Below are 17844 nucleotides of genomic sequence, written 5' to 3' on the forward strand. Positions count from 1 at the left end.
AAATAGCATACCCAAGATATTTGAAACTCTCTCTCTCTTGGAGATGATTTGTGTATCAAGCTTCACCTCCAATGAACTTGCACTCCAAGTATTCAGTTTTTGTCATACTCAACTTGAAACCTTTAGACTCCAGGGTCTGCCTCCACAGCTCCAGCCGATCGTTAACCATACAGCGCGTGCCATCGATTAACACTATGTCATCTGCAAATAACATACACCATGACACATCCCCTTGAATGTGGTGCGTCAACACGTCCATCGCTAGGGCAAATAAAAATGGGCTAAGAGCTGAACCATGATGTAACCCCATCATCACAGGAAAATAGTCCGAGTCTCCTCCCACAATCCTCATCCGAGTATTCGCTCCGTCGTACATATTCTTAATCACCCTAATGTAAGCTACCGGAACACTACTAACCTTCAGACATCTCCATAGAACCTTCCTTGGGACTTTATCGTAAGCTTTTTCTAAATCAATGAACACCATATGCAAGTCCCTCTTCCTCTCCCGATACTGTTCCATCAACCTCCTCACAAGATGAATGACTTCTGTGGTCGAACGCCCCGACATGCAACCGAACTGATTCTCCGAAATAGACACACTCCTCCTCACCCTCCTCTCAACCATCCTCTGCCGCACTTTCATAGTGTGACTCAGTAGCTTGATATTCATGTAGTTGTTACAATTTTGGATATCACCTTTATTCTTGTACAATGGGACCACCAAACTCCACATCCATTAATTAGATTAATATATTCGAGTATATAAATTAAACTCATATTTAACTTGGTGGATGATTCTTTGCAGATTCTTTTTTCAAATTCTAAGTAGATTGATCGCTTATAAACATGATTATGCTTAAGTTAGAGAAGATTTAATAGCAAGTCCGGCCTTAGGACCCCGCAGATTAAGAAACGCATTTAAGAAACCTTGAGCGCTCCACTTGGTAGTAATTTTAACACATTGCGTACACTATCTTCCAATATGTGGGACCCAATCGGACTCAACCCCCCCAAACGGATAAAGCTAGCTGAAAAAGAAAGTCCGCGCTGGACCCACCGAACCCCCGCGCCCTCTCTTATCTCATCCCTCCAAAGCACTGAACCAAACCTAGTTTCCTCACACGTGTTTCCAATCCGTTGGTTCGGACTCTGGTTCGGTTGTACGCTTCTCTACTTCTAGTACTTGTTTTCTGCTACTTTCCACTGCTTCCTACTCTCTCATCTTCTTCCTTTTGGACGACGAAGAGTGATCATTAAGATGATCGAGACTTCAAGGTTCAACTTTTACTTTTTTTTTATTAAATTTATTATTTCAAAAATATAATTCATTATCTGGTGTAGAGTTGATCATCTGCTGTTGATTTTTTGTTCTTTCTATTATTTCTATTATATGCTGTTAATATAAATATAAATATTTTTTCGCTTTGGGAGTTTGAATAGTGGCGAGTTTTCATTGAGGGAATATAATCTTTTGTGAGTTTTGCTCTAATATTGTGGGTTTTCGGTTAGTTCTAATGTAATTTCTTTAAATTTTTACGTATTTGTTTTCACGATTTTTTCTGTTAGTTTTGATGGAATTTCTTGTTCTTTGCGTCTCTGACCTGCGCTTAGTATGTATTTTAGGTGAAAATTGAGAATTTGTCTACTATTTTTAACTGTATAGTGTTCCTTTATTAATTAACTGGATTTTAGTCCACGACGTATGTTTTCCTCTCTTTTTTTTTCTAATTATTTTTTGCGAGATGTTTCCCTTGGACTAATCATCCGTTCAAAAATCTAAATTAGAAGGTAAGGAAGGAAAAAGGGAAAGAAAGAGTTCAATCCACGCTGAGAAGTGTTGTTGCCTTCAATGTTTTGAGAATTTTCTTATTCCCACATTAAAAGGGAGTTCAATCCACACTAAAAAATCTTTCATGTTATTGGGTGATTGAAAAAGTTTGCGACTTGCTTATATTTTTTAATTATTAGCGGCTTTGTGAAACTGGTATGATACTTCGCTTTGCCCTATACTTTCATATATAACTATTTGAACTGACGTTGTATTTCATGAACGGTAAACATTTTTTTAATAGAAATATTGTGGTTGTACCATATTCTTCTTTTTAGTGTGTATTGGAGGTTCTCTCAGAGAGAGACGAAGTAGTGCGGATAGTTTTTTTTTGAGGTGTTGGATATGGCCACCATTTTCCTTTTTAGAAGATGTTTCCTGCTTCACGAGTTTCCAAATAAGCAACTACTTGCTTTTATGTGGTATAATATAACTTCGGGCTTAACATATATGGTTATTTTGCAGTTACACGCATTGGTCTGAGTGCTCTCTTAATGTCTTAAGGTTCTTCCTTGTGTTCTGTGAGAGTGCCCCTCTAGTATGGTTTCCTTGCTTCTTTGGCATTTTCTATGATTGTAGCTCTTGGGATCCTCATCTATTGTTGTGTCATCATGTATGCTATTGCTGAAAAAGGATCATATTTCGCTAGGTCCTTGAAAGCTATTTGTCTGTTTTAGGTACTTATAGTGTGAGAAATAAAATTCCGCTGTATCATATCGGTAAAAGATAAAACAGGAAGAATAAGTCCCTCTGTTTTAGCAAATAGTCTGCATCGTGCAGTCACTTCAATAAGTCTTTCACTGTTTGTTCTTGTTTAGACATGTTCCCCGGTATCCTTCAAAATTGTACAGTTTCATCATATGTTGGTGCCTGTATCTATATATGCAAATAGTAATATGCAGGTGTAGCCATTTTTTTCTTTTTATGTGGATGCTCTAAAGAGGTCAAGTATTTCATCATGTGCGTTTGGACATTCTTTTCCCTTAGGATGTGCATGATTTTGTCATTATCCTGCAGCAGATTATATGACTGCTTATTGCCTTATTGATTCACATTCACGTCTCCCATAATTTCTAGGTTTAAGCCTACGTCTTTGATGTGTTCGTATATATGCTAATGACCTTTTCAGTGATTAATTCACTTGCATTATTAGAAATGTCTCTGGAGATCCGTCTAAGGCTTTCATGGTTTTGTTGGCTCACAGGGTGTAGTGGTAGAGGGCACCCAGAATTTAGAGGACCCCATGGCTTGCCGCTTCAGCTGTGATTTGCAGTTTTGCTGACATAAAAAAAGTTGAACACTGTATCAGATGGGAGGAGCATGTTCTAGGAAGCGTGACCAGCAGGTCAATGATGAAAGTATACATAGAGGAGTTTCTGGACGATATTCCAAAAGTGCAAGTTCAAAATGGTTGGGAACATCATTTTCTAGAGGAGCAGATGCTAAACAGAGAAATGGAAAATACCCATCTCTCATGGAATTGTGTATTCGTAAAATCTGTGAAGTATGTCCTCCCTTTAGAATGCTTTACCAGGTGAATACATGACTGACCTCTATTTTGCGAACTGATTTCTCCTGCACTTTTTCTGCAGGACATTGATAAATACAATACCTTCTCTGTATTGCCTAGGGACATAAGTCAGCAGATCTTTGATGAATTGGTTGGCACACAGCGTCTTACCGATGTCTCTCTTGAAGCTTTTAGAGATTGTGCTCTTCAGGTATCTTCATGCCTATTCGTTAATAAAGTAGAACAAGTAGATAAGGGGTATTGTAGCAGCTGATTCATTTATGTGATTTTGAGGTCAGCCAAACTCTTGATGAAGTGATTTTTGCATTACAGGATCTTGATATGGGAGAATATCCTGGTCTAAACGACCAGTGGATGGATGTCATCTCTTCACAGGGTCCATCTCTACTTTCCCTAGATGTGTCCGCATCTGATGTCACAGATTCTGGACTGACTAATCTCAAAGATTGCAAAAATCTGCAAGCACTAAATCTTAATTATTGTGACCAGATTACGGACCGTGGAGTGGAAAATATAAGTGGTAAATATTCCTTTCCCTCTGATGTGCTGTCTTACTGGAGGAATGTATCTAAGTCATCTAAACATTCATAGCACATCTCCTTTAGGCTTTAGCAGTGTTGGGGATAGAAAAGGAAGAGAACAAATTTAAATGGCAATAAGTTAAAGAAGGAAGGCGTAGTCCTTGAACTGCTGGATGAACTGCGCTATAATATTTCCTAGTGAATCTAGTTTTGAAGGATAAACTTTGCAGGGGAAGTTTGTTTTTTGCCTTGTATTTTTCCATAGTAGTACTGGCTACCTTTTAAGCTGCATGATACATTGAACAAATTTCTCTAAAAACAATATATGGGGTTTTATTTAGGTTTGATTTTAAAGTTGTGTTTTCTTTGGAATTGTTCTATAGATAGAAGTTTCCTTTATTCATTTGGTTTTTTATTATCTGCTGTTTCTTTACAAATATAATAATATCTATTCAAATTTTTTGAGATACCATTTCCTTCAACCCCCCCCCCCCCCCAACCCAAAATTCCAATATTCCCTTCCATTCTGTATTTGTGGTATAGCTGCTAACTACACAATGATTTCAGGTCTATCAAACTTGACTACTCTGAGTTTTAGGAGAAACAATATACTTACTGCTCAAGGGATGAGTGCGTTGGCTGAGTTAATTAACTTGCTGAAGTTAGATTTGGAGAGGTGCCCAAAAATTCACGGCGGTATGGTTCATCTTAAAGGTTTGTTCTTTTCCCTTATGGTGCTTAACTGGCTATAGTTCGTACAGCACCCTTTACAGTTTCAAGCTTGAAAAGCCAAAATACTGTTGCAGTTATACACTCCATGAAAAAGTTTGTTGTCTTAATTTGGCTGTCGAAATTCTTGCGTCCAAGTCTATGAATGGCTAAACTCCCGGATGACCGTTCAAGCTTCATTTCTTTTAACACAAGTCAATTCCCTGTGTATAGGTGGATCAGATAGGATTTTTGGAGAAGAATCTGTAACTAGTTGTGTATATATCTTGTGTATTGGAGTCTCCCATTTATCGAATAATAAAATATCATTACTGATTTGGAAAAAAAGCTTTTGTTCTTTATATATGATGTGATTGATATGACTGTAAGATTGTGGTGAACTGCAGAATAACTGACATGATGGTGGTATTATGAAATTGATGATGTTAGCTTTCTACATCTTTTCTTATGGAACCTGCAAGAATCTGCGCCCGGGGTTGTACTTTTAAGCTTGTTCTGATGTTTCTGGTTTCCTCTAGTATAACCTGTTATGTGGCATTTTGATTTCTGTATGAGCTTATATATATATATTATGAAGTAATTTTATTGAAGTGGGAAAATTTCCCTATACAAGAAGTAAATCAAAAAGTAGAGAACCTACCCGAGATAGTTAATTTTAGCAAAACCATATGGTTTTCCAAATTGCACCAAATACTCTATACAGTTAGTATAGTTAATTTTAGCAAAACCATGATTTTATGCCCCCATTGTCTTCTGTGCATAAATGTACTGAACTTGATCCAAGGATTTTTATTCGTGGCAGGTCTAACCAGGCTTGAATCTCTTAATATCAATTGCTGCAACTGCATCACAGATTCGGATATGAAGCCTCTTGCGGGTATGTCTGCCTTGGTAATCTTTTGAGAAAGCGCCTCGTATCTGTATATCGGAAAAAACATAAATAAGAAAGCATTTAACTTGGGGAAAGAATTGTGAAAGAGGAAGGGTGAAATGAAACCTTAAGATATGGCCTGCTATTACTGAAAGACTGATAATTATGTTAATTTAGAGGCTTTAGTTATCGAACTGAAAGAGACATGAGCCTTTTTCCATTGTAAATCACAATCAGTTGCTTATGTTGAAGGTCATTGATGTTAAGGACACCTTTTGTCCGTGCATATGCGTCTGTCAAGGCAGGTCTCTAGCTATGCAAGTCTCTTATAGATAGGTCTTCTATTTGTGTTAAGACAGGAACAGCAAGGATTTAGGAAAATTGGAATATGAATTGTATGGGAATGTTTGTGTTGTTTTCTCCTACACGTCTCTTAGTTTCCCTGCTGTAGATCTGGTTAAGAAATGCTAATAATATTCTTTCTTTATTATCCATACAAGTGGTAGTAGGATAGTTGTTTTGATATTTCTCCTCAACTCTTATGATTTGTTTAATGGAGTATTCATTTCTTTCGACTAGACACGGACCTTTTGGATATAACACAGTATGTCGAGGACGCGTGCCATTAATTTAAGTGAGATATAAGCAACAGAACGATAAAAAATTATTTGGGGAAACTGCTTGATTCCCTCTGAGATGTTCCCTGTCCTATTCTTTTGTTTGATATCGTTGCAATAACACAAGAAATAGTGTGTCGACAATATTGCACCCCGTAGGGTGGTCTAGTGGCCAGTGAAGTGAGTTCAGACCTTGGGGATCAGGTTTCAAATTCCAACAGAAACAAAAAAATATTAGGTGATTTCTTCCCATATGCCTAAGCCTTTGGTGGCAGTTACCCTGTACATATGCTGGTATGAGGTAACAGTACCCTGTGGAGTAGTCTGGTACAAAATTGTGCGCATGCTGAATTTTGCTTTTTAATTTTCACAAAATTACTTAATGTGACACCTCATGCACGGAAAGCTGAACTTCAATGAGATATAGAGGATAGCAGGCGATCTTTTTACTACTTGTGCTGAAATGTTCTGTGTTCATATTTTGTTTGTGATAAAGTTGTTTTATGTTTGTATTTCAGGCCTGACAAATCTTAAAGTGTTGCAAATTTCATCCAGTAAGGTCACAGATTATGGTGTTACTTTTCTGAAAGGTACATATTCTCCCATGTTGAGTACTGTTGGTTGTCGCCTAATATCCCACACCTTTACTAGATGGATATGACAAAGGGATGTCCTTTTCTCTCAACTAGCAGTTCTGGACCTGCAAGGCCACCTGATTATTACCCCCATTAGGTTTGGGATTTAAGGTATTTCTAAGTGAGATTTCGGAGTTGGGTCTTGGCTATTGAACTGGCTAATGTTTAGACCTCATTAAGTGCTTTAATCGAAGGTAATACCTATTTACGAGATGGTTGGAATCCCCCTTCGCAACTGATCTGTAGAAGAGTTGTAATCAAGGGATTGAAAAGGGTATCACACACACTTGATCTTAGCCATCGCAACTGCTACATAGAAGAGTTGTAATCAAGGGATTGAAAAGGGTATCACACACACTTGATCTTAGCCAAAAGGCCGAGAAAGGTGCAGTAACTGGGTAAATTGAGACTGCCTCATTTCATTTAGAGATGAGGAGTTTAATATTTAACGAGCCCAGTCACCCCGAAGTCTCTTTGAACCCACAGGGCTTACCAGTACTCTAATTTTGTAGCACGATGAACAGACAATAGTTGATGTTTATTTTTCCAGTCTATTTAAGGGTTTCATTTGCTAGATAACAAATTTGAATGGAGCCAGCCAGAGCACGTCTTGTGATGCATGTGTGGTATTCTGCACTTAAAAAATTTCTTCGTCCTTTCTTATTTATTGCAATTGTATATAGGCTATCGTAATGAAGCTTTGTTGTTTCTTTTGTTCTTGGTCAGCTCTAGAAAAGCTTACCCTGTTGAATATGGAGGGTTGTCCTGTCACTGCAGCGTGCCTGGAGTCTCTTTCAGGTATTGTCTGTACGAAATTAGACTGTACGCGAATATAGCATTCCGGGCTGTCAGTTAACTACTTGGCAATTGTAATGACTAAAGCCTGTTTGCTAGTCCTATCGATGTTAAAATCTAGTGATGGGGGTTTTACCAAATCTGAGAAATCCTCTACTTCAGAAAATGCTTGTTTCCTTTGCCACCTTCCCATTTTTTAATTTCAGTTTTTGATGTATGTTTTTCCTGTTTTTGCAGCTCTTCATGCTCTGCTATATTTAAACCTGAGCAGATGTTGTTTGACTGATGATGGGTGTGAGAAGTTTTCGAGTGAGTTTATATTTTTATTATTAATTTATCGGCTCTTATGTTCTGACTTGGCACATCATTTCAGATGCATTGTGATCATAATTTTCGAAAATCGAAGTTAACTCGTCTACATCATTTTTCATTTTTCTGTAGGTTTGCAGAGTTTGAAAGTGCTGAATTTGGGATTCAACGAGATCACAGATGCCATTCTTGTGCACCTGAAAGGTGATTTTGTTTTCACATGCGTCTTTCGCGTGGTTGGGATATTCCCTGCTCGTTCTGTTTCTGCTGTAGCTTTAGGGAGGCCTAATGTTACTTGTTGGAATAACATTCAGCGCTCTTTTTTGAGAACTTTAATCATGGTTCAGCTTTTAATGTAAATGGTGGTGGTCGGGGATGGGATAGGATGGCTTACCAAATTATTGTGTAGGGACTTTGTATGCCTCAAGTCTGCCCCGGGTTAACATGGAGGAGATGGGAATAGGATCAATCGCGGTTCCCATCCCCCCCTTCCCCTTCCATGACCACACACCCTTCCCCTTCCACGACCAAAAAAATGAAGGAGAAAGAAGAGGAAGGGGATTGCTAGTTCAGTTACCTTATTAGGCCGGTTAAAGATACTATCTTATGGACTTGAGTTGACTAGCATGGGGCTTTAGTTGGATTTTACCTCCCAAAAAGGAGATAAAAGCATGTAGTTCCGATCTTGTAAATTTATGCAAGCTTTTGTCTTGCTTTGAGCAGGTTTCACAAACTTGGAGAGCTTAAACCTGGATTCATGTAGGATTAAGGATGAAGGGCTGATTAATTTGTCAGGTCAGTGTTTCACTATCAACATCAATCAGGACTTCATTCCCCTATCATTCAACTTATAAGCTATTCCACAAATTAATTTAATAAAGACTTTTGCTTTAATGTGTTCTCAACTAAAAAGGGAAATTGAAGGTTAACTGTGATTTCTTGCCCGGGAGAGTAGTCTTAATCCTCTCGTCCGGACAATTTTATGCCTGTGATCCTTATGCCTTTTTTATAATAGATGTCTTGACCATTTCTTTGGTCAAGATTCATTCTTAAAATTCTTCCTCACTTTATTCTGAGGACTTGCCTATGTTTTATTTGCTAATCTCCCTCTTCTTTGGTATTCTCTGTTCAGGTCTTCATCGCCTGAAGAGTTTGGAGTTATCTGACACTGAAGTTGGAAACAATGGGATCCGTCATCTCTCAGGTATCTCTTTTACATTGTGCATGGAGTAGAAAATTTCAACTGTATTCTGTTTCTTCTTTATTCGGCTGAAGCATTCAGAAATTCAAGAATATGGCTGGACTGGGTTTCATCCCACTTGTGACAAGATGATTGTGCTTTGCTTTGTTTTCTAGGTTGCTTTTTTGGGTGAACATAGCAAATTAAATGTAGTATAAGTAAATCTAAGAGATGCTAAATAATTAATTGGCTGCATCAACTTTGGTCTTGCTCTATGCTTAAATACAACAACAAATCCAGTGTAATATCACAAGTGTGTACTCTCACAAGTGTCACAAGTGGTGTCTGGGGAGGGTAGTGTCGGCGTAGACCTTACCCCTATCTTGGAATGGTATGAGGTTGTTTCCTATGGACCCTCGGCTCAAGCAACAATGTAAAGGAAGCAACAAACCATAGCAACACCAAGGTAATAAAATAACGGAAGCGAACAACAAAACGAATAATAATACATATCTAAGAATAGGAAGATACAAGATTAGTACTATGCTTAAATGATGTCTGCAATAATTCAACAAAACTCCTTGGAAACCAAGTCTGGATAACAATTATGGAAATAAAAACTGAATGTTCCAGATAAAGTTTTTTGGTCTCAAAGCTGCAGTAAAGTTGCATGAAGCAGATTGAGAGTAGTGACAATGGCTATTGAAATTTGAATGTTATAACTGAGGATCTATGAATTGGTTCGTTTCCTTTTAGCCCATCTAAATCCATTTCTTGAATGTTATTTCCATGGGAGTGTGAATAGATGCTAGCTCAAGGGAAAGCATTGAACTACTATCTTTAGAGAGTAATTTTTGGCAAAGCCCATGCCGTAATTGGTTAAGTGGACTCTACTTTGCATTTTGTGCTAATGCAATTTGTTTGTTCATTTCTCTGTAGGATTGAGGAATCTAGACAGCTTAAATCTGTCCTTCACTGTTGTCACTGACAGTGGTCTAAGGAAGCTTTGTGGTCTGTCCTCTTTGAGGTCACTCAATCTGGACGCACGCCAAATAACTGATACCGGACTTGCAGCACTTACGAGTAAGAATTTTCCCTCAACAGTATCTTTGGTAACACTGTCTGTCTCAATCTATTTTCCTCGTGAATCAAATGTCTCAAAATCGGCAAGTTGAAGATTTTTTTTTTGGAAGGACAAATTTCTGCACTCAAAAGTCAAAACAATGCAGAATATCCGCACACAATCAGCTACGAGATTTGGAAAGAATGTGGCAAAATTTCTCTTAATTTTTCCAGATGAAACAAGGATCTCAACACCCTCGTCAATTTCGATCATTATCTAATGCTGCCCAACAACACACAAGCTCCCATAACGTCTCAAACCTTCTAAAAATTTCAGAAAATTCGGCAAGAGGGTAAATGGTCCCACAACCAGGAGAACTTTTTTTTTTTTTTTTTGTACTCTTTCAATTTTGGGGCGTAGAACTAAGGAACTTTGATTTGTAAGAACAAGCTTAAGCCAAAATGCTGATACCAAATGCATTCTCAAAAAAAAAAAATGCTGATACCAAATGACAATACCCAAATTACAAAAAAACAACAAACGCAGTGGAGTCCCACAAGTGGGGTCTGGGGAGGGTACTGTGTACGCAAACCTTACCCCTACCCTTAGGAGGTAGAAAGGTTGTTTCAGGTAGACTCTTGGCTCAAAAAAATGAAAGCAACTATAGAAACAAGCAGTATCGACCACAAAAGCCAGAAAGAAAGTAACAACATTGTAAGGACTAGAAAATTAGGCGGAAGGAAGCAACAACAACAAGCAGTAACAACAACAACGTAGTAGGAAAACAACATGTAATACTAGCGGTCTAAGAATAAGACACTATTAGACCAACCCTGAAACCCCCGGTATGGAATAGAAAAATGCTTGACTTTCTGCTAATCTCTTACCATAATTCTCGATTTCCACACCCTCATATCAAGGTCATGTCCTCGGTAAGCTGAAGTCGCGTCATGTCCTTCCTGATCATCTCTCCCCAATGCTTCTTTGGCTGCCCTCTACCTCTTCTACCTCCTCTCATAACCGCCAGAGCAAACCACTCGCACCTCCTTACAGGGGCATTTAAGCTTCTCCCTTTCATATGCCCAAACCATCTAACCCTCGCTTCCTGCATCTTGTCCTCTATGGGAGCCACACCCACTTTAACATAGATATCTTCATTCCTAATCTTATCCAACTTAGTATGCCTGCAAATCCATCTCAACATCCTCATTTATTCTTGGATATGGGAGTTCTTGACTGGCCAGCGCTCCGCCCCACACAACATAGTTGGTCAACCACCACTTTGTAGGACTTTGAGCGCCCCACACAACATAGTTGGTCAACCACCACTTTATAGGACTTACCTGTAGGTTTTGGTGGCACATTCTTGTCACACAAGACGCCAAATTACAAGAAAATGAAAATCAAAAAGGAAAAGGAAATAGAGTAGAGATGTAGAAGATAGTGTTAAAATTGAGATCAAAGATCCTAAGTTTGGAAAATATACAAAAATTAATATGAATTAACTAATGACCTCCTAATAGAAATAAGGTTCAAGACCTATAAACATCTCTCTCAAAACACATGAGGAAGTCCGAAACATAGGTAATACCGCCCTGTCAGCTAGTCAAGTGGTTAGGGCCCCGTCAGTCCGCATTCTACATCTTCCAAGTTGTTGAGCTTGCGTCTCCTTTGAGTAGGCTGCAAAGTCTTGGGCATTCAAGAGTCTCTAAACTCATCTTTTGGTGGTCCATGTCATCTCCCATCTCCGGATGAATTGTTGTATCATCTCCATATTTTCTGATCTCCCATCTCCGGATGAAGTGTTGTATCATCTCCATATTTCGAACTTCATTGTAAGGAGGAGGTTGTGATCCTCGTAAGGTCCTTCCTTGATCTCTTCAAAGACATCCATCTTCGTCAACATCAAATGCAAGTTATGGAATTCTTTGCTCGACTCCTTGTGAATGTCCTCCTTGACATCACTTGACGAGAATCCCTCTCCTTGGATATTGGTCTGGCGCCCGGTGTTTTCGATGTGTAAATCTTTCGTCTCTTTTTTGCTATTAATTTTTACTAGTTGAATTTGGAAGCCTGGGAATGTCTTTACTTTGTTTTTTTTTATTTTGTTTTTTATTGGTGAAATAGATTGTCTCTAGCATTATAATAATGTCAATCTAATGCTTACATATTTTACAACTCGATTTAGCTTACTATGTGAGGCCTTGTGTTACATGTAACTGGATTATGATTTTTGTTTTAGAAATGTGTAAATTTAGATATTATAATGATTTCTGTTTTAGAAATGTATAATTTAGGTATTAATTATTAGTTTGTCCGATATGGTACAAATGCAGGCTTGACTGGGCTAACTCACTTGGACCTCTTTGGAGCTAGGATCACTGATTCTGGAACAAGCTATCTTCGACGTATGTCTGATCTGTCTCTTTTATGCAACATCTCGGTGCTCTCCCTTTCGTCTCAATCTGTGTAATAAAACATTTGATGTTCCCCTCCCCTTGTCCCTCTATTCTGTTTATTCCTCTTCAGGGTCGGGGCTTTAGCTATAGTCCTATTGATGGTAATATGATTATGTAAGATAGTGTACTTATCAAACAAACAAAAGAAGATATGTTAATCAGTTCGTTCCTGTTGCTTGTGGCTAAGGGTGACTTGTTATTCATGTGAAGCAAACATTAATCCTGATATGCCAGTGCTACTGCAGTTGTCTTACTAGATTTTCAGATTGGTCATGCCCCTGCTCTTCTTTTTGCCCTTTAAGAATCATAAAATCCCAGTTCATATGTTTACACCTTAGAGTAATTAGAATGTGTATAGATCATCACATCATACTTCTGAGCTAATGATTATACTGGTCAATCATGTCTGATGATAGATTTTAAGAATCTGCGTTCTCTGGAAATCTGTGGTGGAGGTTTAACCGATGCTGGTGTAAAGAACATCAAGGACCTGACGTCCTTGACATTGCTAAATCTTTCTCAAAACAGTCACCTCACGGATAAGAGCTTGGAAGCGATTTCTGGTATTGTTGCATTCTTTTGTGCTTTTTTTCCCAGTGTCATGGCTTTTTTTTTTCCTCTTTGATTTTACTAATCTGAGCAAAGGTATAGCACGTTTATCTTCCGCCATCTCAAGGCTTTTTTATCGCATGCTTTTGGGCAAAGTAGCTGGATTAGCCATTTGGCTGGGAGTACTCTCCGTAATTCCTCCCTTTGTTCTTCTCAAGGAGCTTTAGCAATTGATATTTGATACACCAATTTTGTTGATTTTTCTTCGAGAATTAGAACAAAACATGCATTTCCCCCCCTACGAAATAGTCTTTAAATTTGTTTGAATTTCTTACGAATCTACTTCGTCTGCACTGGAATGCAGGGTTGACGCAGCTGGTGTCTCTGAATGTTTCAAATTCCCGCATAACAAGTGCAGGGTTGCAACATCTGAAGCAACTCAAGAACTTGAAATCACTTACCTTGGAATCCTGCAAAGTGACTGCAAATGACATCAAGAAACTGCAGTCGACTGAGCTCCCAAATCTGGTGAACTACAGGCCGGAATAGATGGTGCAAGGATACTTTCTGAGATCACCTGGTCAGTGCTGGAGAAGTGTTGTACATAGATCAGCAATAAAATGTGTTATTTGTTGAACTGTAAATAATCCGTCTGCTGAAGATTTGGTTAGATCTCATTCTTCAGTGTGTCTTGGTCTTTTCATAGTGCCACAGCATGAAGCTTTCTTTCATATTGTGTATGAAGGAAAATGTACATAAGCTTCCTTGGCACTGGATGGAGGTAAATAGGTTTTGTAAATATTTGTTGTCAAACTGTTAAGAAACAGTGATGCGCTTCTGAATTGGCGTGCTGCTGTCGAGCTTCTTTTGTCGGTTCTGGTCCATCTGGCTTTAGTATGCTTTCTGACTAAGGTTCAGATGTGGAAATGAATGATTATTCTCCTTGGCAAGTTCTCGATGCCATGAAATGCTTGGCTTTTGTACCATTTCTATTCCCAGTGAACTCTTGCCTAAGGAACTGTCTACGAGTATTCTGTGGTCATTATGTCGTGTGATTCTCAATTCAGTCCTTGGTTGTGTATTAAGGCCTTTATGTTGGGTCTCGACATCATTTTGGGTGCTATATTCTAAGCAAATGTTGTATTTTTGTGCAAGCTATGGCTGTTTTTTTAAGTGTTCGCCAAAAGCAGGGGATTTTTAGATTATTATGGAAATGACATGAATACATTAGCTCACTAGTGGGTTTTCAGAGGAAATATAAAAGGATTAATAGCCTGTTTGGCCAAGCTTATATTCGGCCAAAAGTGTTTTTTTTTTGGGCAAAAACACTTTTTGGCTAATAATTGAGTTGTTTGGCCAAGCTTCTGGAATGAAAAAAAGTGCTTAAATAGTTTTGGAGAAACAGAAAAAAGTAGCTTCTCTCAAAAAGTATTTTTTTTGAGAAGCACGTTTGTGAAAAATATATTTAGAAGCAGTTTTTAAAAGTTTGGCCAAATACTAATTGTTGCTCAAAAATGCTTTTTAAATTAATTAGTCAAACACAAATTGCTTGGCCAAAAGGCTATATGTCGATTATCTTCAATTTGATATGTCGAAGTTTAACTGGCTGATGCTTAATAGTTGTCTTTAAAACTGACTGGACCCACCCGTCTTTGTTAACTTTTGACACCAACTATTAGTATTATTTATAAGAGAAAATTCAAATAACTGTTCATTCAATCGCTTAAATTAAAAATAGTTGATGGAGGTATATGCGTAATTTATATATTATATGTGTATAATTATGTATAATCAATATATAAATTATGTATATGGCTATAAAAAGTAAACAATGAATATCATCGACTATTTATGTAAAGATCCCTTACTTCTTAAAGAAATTTTCAGAAATCGCTATATTTTAGTGGTTATTAGCTAGGTGCAACTACCATTTGTTATATTACTTCCTATAGCTATATTTTAAGGGTCTTTAGAGTGTATTTGATGTATTTAAACTACTGTATTCATGAATATAGTAGCATTTCTAGGCGTGAAACAAGGGATTACAGCTAGACAGATTTTTGTATTCGACTGTATTCACGGCGTGAAACAGGGGATTATAGCTAGACAAATTATTGTATTCGACTGTATTCGATGTATTCACGATATGTGTTTGTGAATACAGTAACATAAATAGCGCAATTCATGGTCTATTCAGTTGTTTTTAAACGGAAAGTGAATCAATTAATATAATAGACTCCTAATATAACTCAACAAACTCAATTATAACACACAAAATTTGTATTTCCAGTTATAAAAAAGATTCTCAACCGAAAAACACCCCAAAAACATAGCAATCTTCAGAGAAAATATGCTGAATATATTTTCCAGCCGATAAATACAACAAAAATAGAGCAATTTGAATACATATATACATCTGAATACATAAATTATATTAATTAAAAAAATATATGAATACATTCATGGAATACAATACAATGAGACAGTGAATACAATGAAATACAGCTAGATATATTGAAATATAATGAAAAAAAGACAATGAATACAATGAAATACATGGAGATGCAGCGAGATACATTGAAATATATTAACAGAAAATTCAAGTTGCTCAGCCCCAAACTCTGTCGTCTTCGTTCAAGAACAACCCTAATGTTGTCTCGTCGAGAGGGCCACAATTCTGACTCGAAACGTCAATGTTCCTGTTACCATAATACCCTCATGTGTGCTTCAAAAAACCTATTCTTTACAATCTATATTAAATTATATTCTGGCTCTTTTAGCTTCTATTTAAAAAAATAAATAGAATTCACTCGTTTTGAAACTTCTAAATAGATAAAGATTGCAACTTTCCTTGCTTATAAAGTACTTTTTCTTGGAATTGTAGCATGCGACAGAGTTTTCCATTGATGTCCAAATTTTGTGCAACTTGAATTTGAGATCCTAGGAGGCTTGACGGAGTTCAAGAAAATTCAAGTTGCTCAGCGGCGGCGGTGAGGCTGAAGCAACATCAGTAATTCTTCGTCGGAAAACTCTAATTCTGAAGCAGAATCTTCAACGGTGGTGAGGTTGGAGAGAGAAAAATAAGACAAAACTTATTTTATGGCTTAAGGGTAAGAGGTGACCATAACTAGATATTTGACTATAAAAAATAAAAAGGTAGCTATGGAATATAATTTTTTAAAAGGGTATTTATTTAAAATAAATAAGGTATCAGCCTTTGATATAGGACGTAACTACGAATAACATGTTTTCATTTTTAATCACATTTAATGGTTAGTGTATTTTTCATGGCAACCTTTTGTCTACTATGAAAATTCAGACTGAAGTAAAGGTGTTTAACGGGCCGGGTTGACCCGTAACCGGACCGGCCCAGACCGGTTAAAACCGGAACCGGATCGGCCCGGTACATAGGGGGCCGGGTGGGGCTGGGTAGGAGGGGTAGAGGGGGTTGGTCCGTTTAAATTTTGGTAACAGTTAACCGGACCGGTCAAACTCGGTCCACGTGAACAGTATCGTGTACCGGTTAAACCGGCTCGGTACAATCTTTTTTTTTTTTTTAATTTTTTGAATTAAGTAGGCCCCACTAACCGTTGGCAACAGTAAGACCTGGCAGGGATCCGTTGCCCAATGGGTTAATTGCATTAATAGCCTCTTTTTTCTTTAAAATTTAACCTTTTTTCAATTTACAAAATTAACCTTCTCTAAAACTATAAATACACCCCATCTTCTTCATTTCTTCACTCAACTCTCATTTCTCAATCTCAATTTCTCTCATTCTCCAATTTTCAAGATTTCAAGTCTCAATCTCAAATTCTCAATTCTTAATTCTCAAATCTCAATTCAATTTAAATCATGCCTCATACTTCTAGAGTGCGCTCATATGTTTGGCAACACTTTGAGGTGGTAGAAGAAAATGAAGAAGGTCAGAAAGTAAAGTGCAAGAACTGTGGTCAAGTCTTAAATTTTCGTTCAGAGTCTGGCACATGCAGTTTAAGGAGGCATATCAAGTATTGTCTTGAGCGTACTCCGAAAATTCGTATTTAAGATTTTAAGACAATTTGTGTTATTTTAAAATTATTAGACGTATTTATGCTTAATGTTTTAGTTTGTTAGATTAATGTTAATTTATTATGCATGAAAAATTAGTTTTACTATTTTTTGTTAATTTACTTTTTAAATGCAAACTTTAATTTTGAATTTTGAAATAAATTTAGCACTTGCAATTTATATTAATACTTTTGTATTAATATAACTTGTAATCTTTAAATTAATACAAAGTATTAATATAACTTACAATAGTTATACAAAATACAAAAAAAATAAAAAATATACTAAACCCGGCCCGGCCCGACCCCCTCAACCCGTAACCCGTACGGTTCAATTTTACCCGGAGGAACCCGAACCCGTTAAACCCGTTAAGCCCCAACCCGTAACCAGCCCATAACCCGTACGGGTCCAAAAAATAGCAACCCGGCCCGGCCCACCCGTTTAACCCCTTAGTCTGAAGGGAGCTAAAATAATGTAGAAATAAACGGCATGGGTAGGTAATAGTTGGGTTCTGTCAACGTTATGAACTGAAAGAATCCGACATTAATTGCAAGCTCAGAATTGGAATCTGATCATTATCTTTTTCACAATATTTCTTCGTCAAAGGATTTTAGAGTTACATCGTGTGTCTGAAATCTCAGCATGTAATAGAAAGATTACACTTATGTTCCAAAAATGGTGCAAAAAGTTGAGCTGAAGTAGATATA

At 37.4% G+C, this 17844-nt stretch overlaps 1 protein-coding gene across 2 annotated transcripts; it reads left to right on the forward strand.

The window, feature by feature from the left end:
• Positions 1-1117: 1117 nt before the first annotated feature.
• On the forward strand, positions 1118-14244 carry LOC107822819 (uncharacterized). 2 transcript variants are annotated; one of them, XM_016649389.2, is made up of 16 exons: positions 1118-1278; positions 3036-3335; positions 3424-3552; positions 3675-3882; positions 4451-4597; positions 5415-5489; positions 6619-6690; positions 7462-7533; positions 7768-7839; positions 7972-8043; positions 8563-8634; positions 8972-9043; positions 9959-10102; positions 12419-12490; positions 12958-13104; positions 13455-14244. In XM_016649389.2, exons 2-16 carry the CDS (start codon positions 3141-3143, stop codon positions 13637-13639), a joined length of 1734 nt encoding a protein of 577 aa, XP_016504875.1. In that variant the 5' UTR covers positions 1118-1278; positions 3036-3140; the 3' UTR covers positions 13640-14244. The 2 variants fall into 2 exon arrangements, with proteins under 2 accessions (XP_016504875.1, XP_016504876.1); XM_016649390.2 differs by having other exon boundaries at positions 1211-1278; positions 3036-3365; positions 3462-3552.
• Positions 14245-17844: the final 3600 nt, after the last annotated feature.

The sequence above is a fragment of the Nicotiana tabacum genome, chromosome 6 (genome assembly GCF_000715075.1).
Source record: "Nicotiana tabacum cultivar K326 chromosome 6, ASM71507v2, whole genome shotgun sequence".
Lineage (NCBI taxonomy): Eukaryota > Viridiplantae > Streptophyta > Magnoliopsida > Solanales > Solanaceae > Nicotiana > Nicotiana tabacum.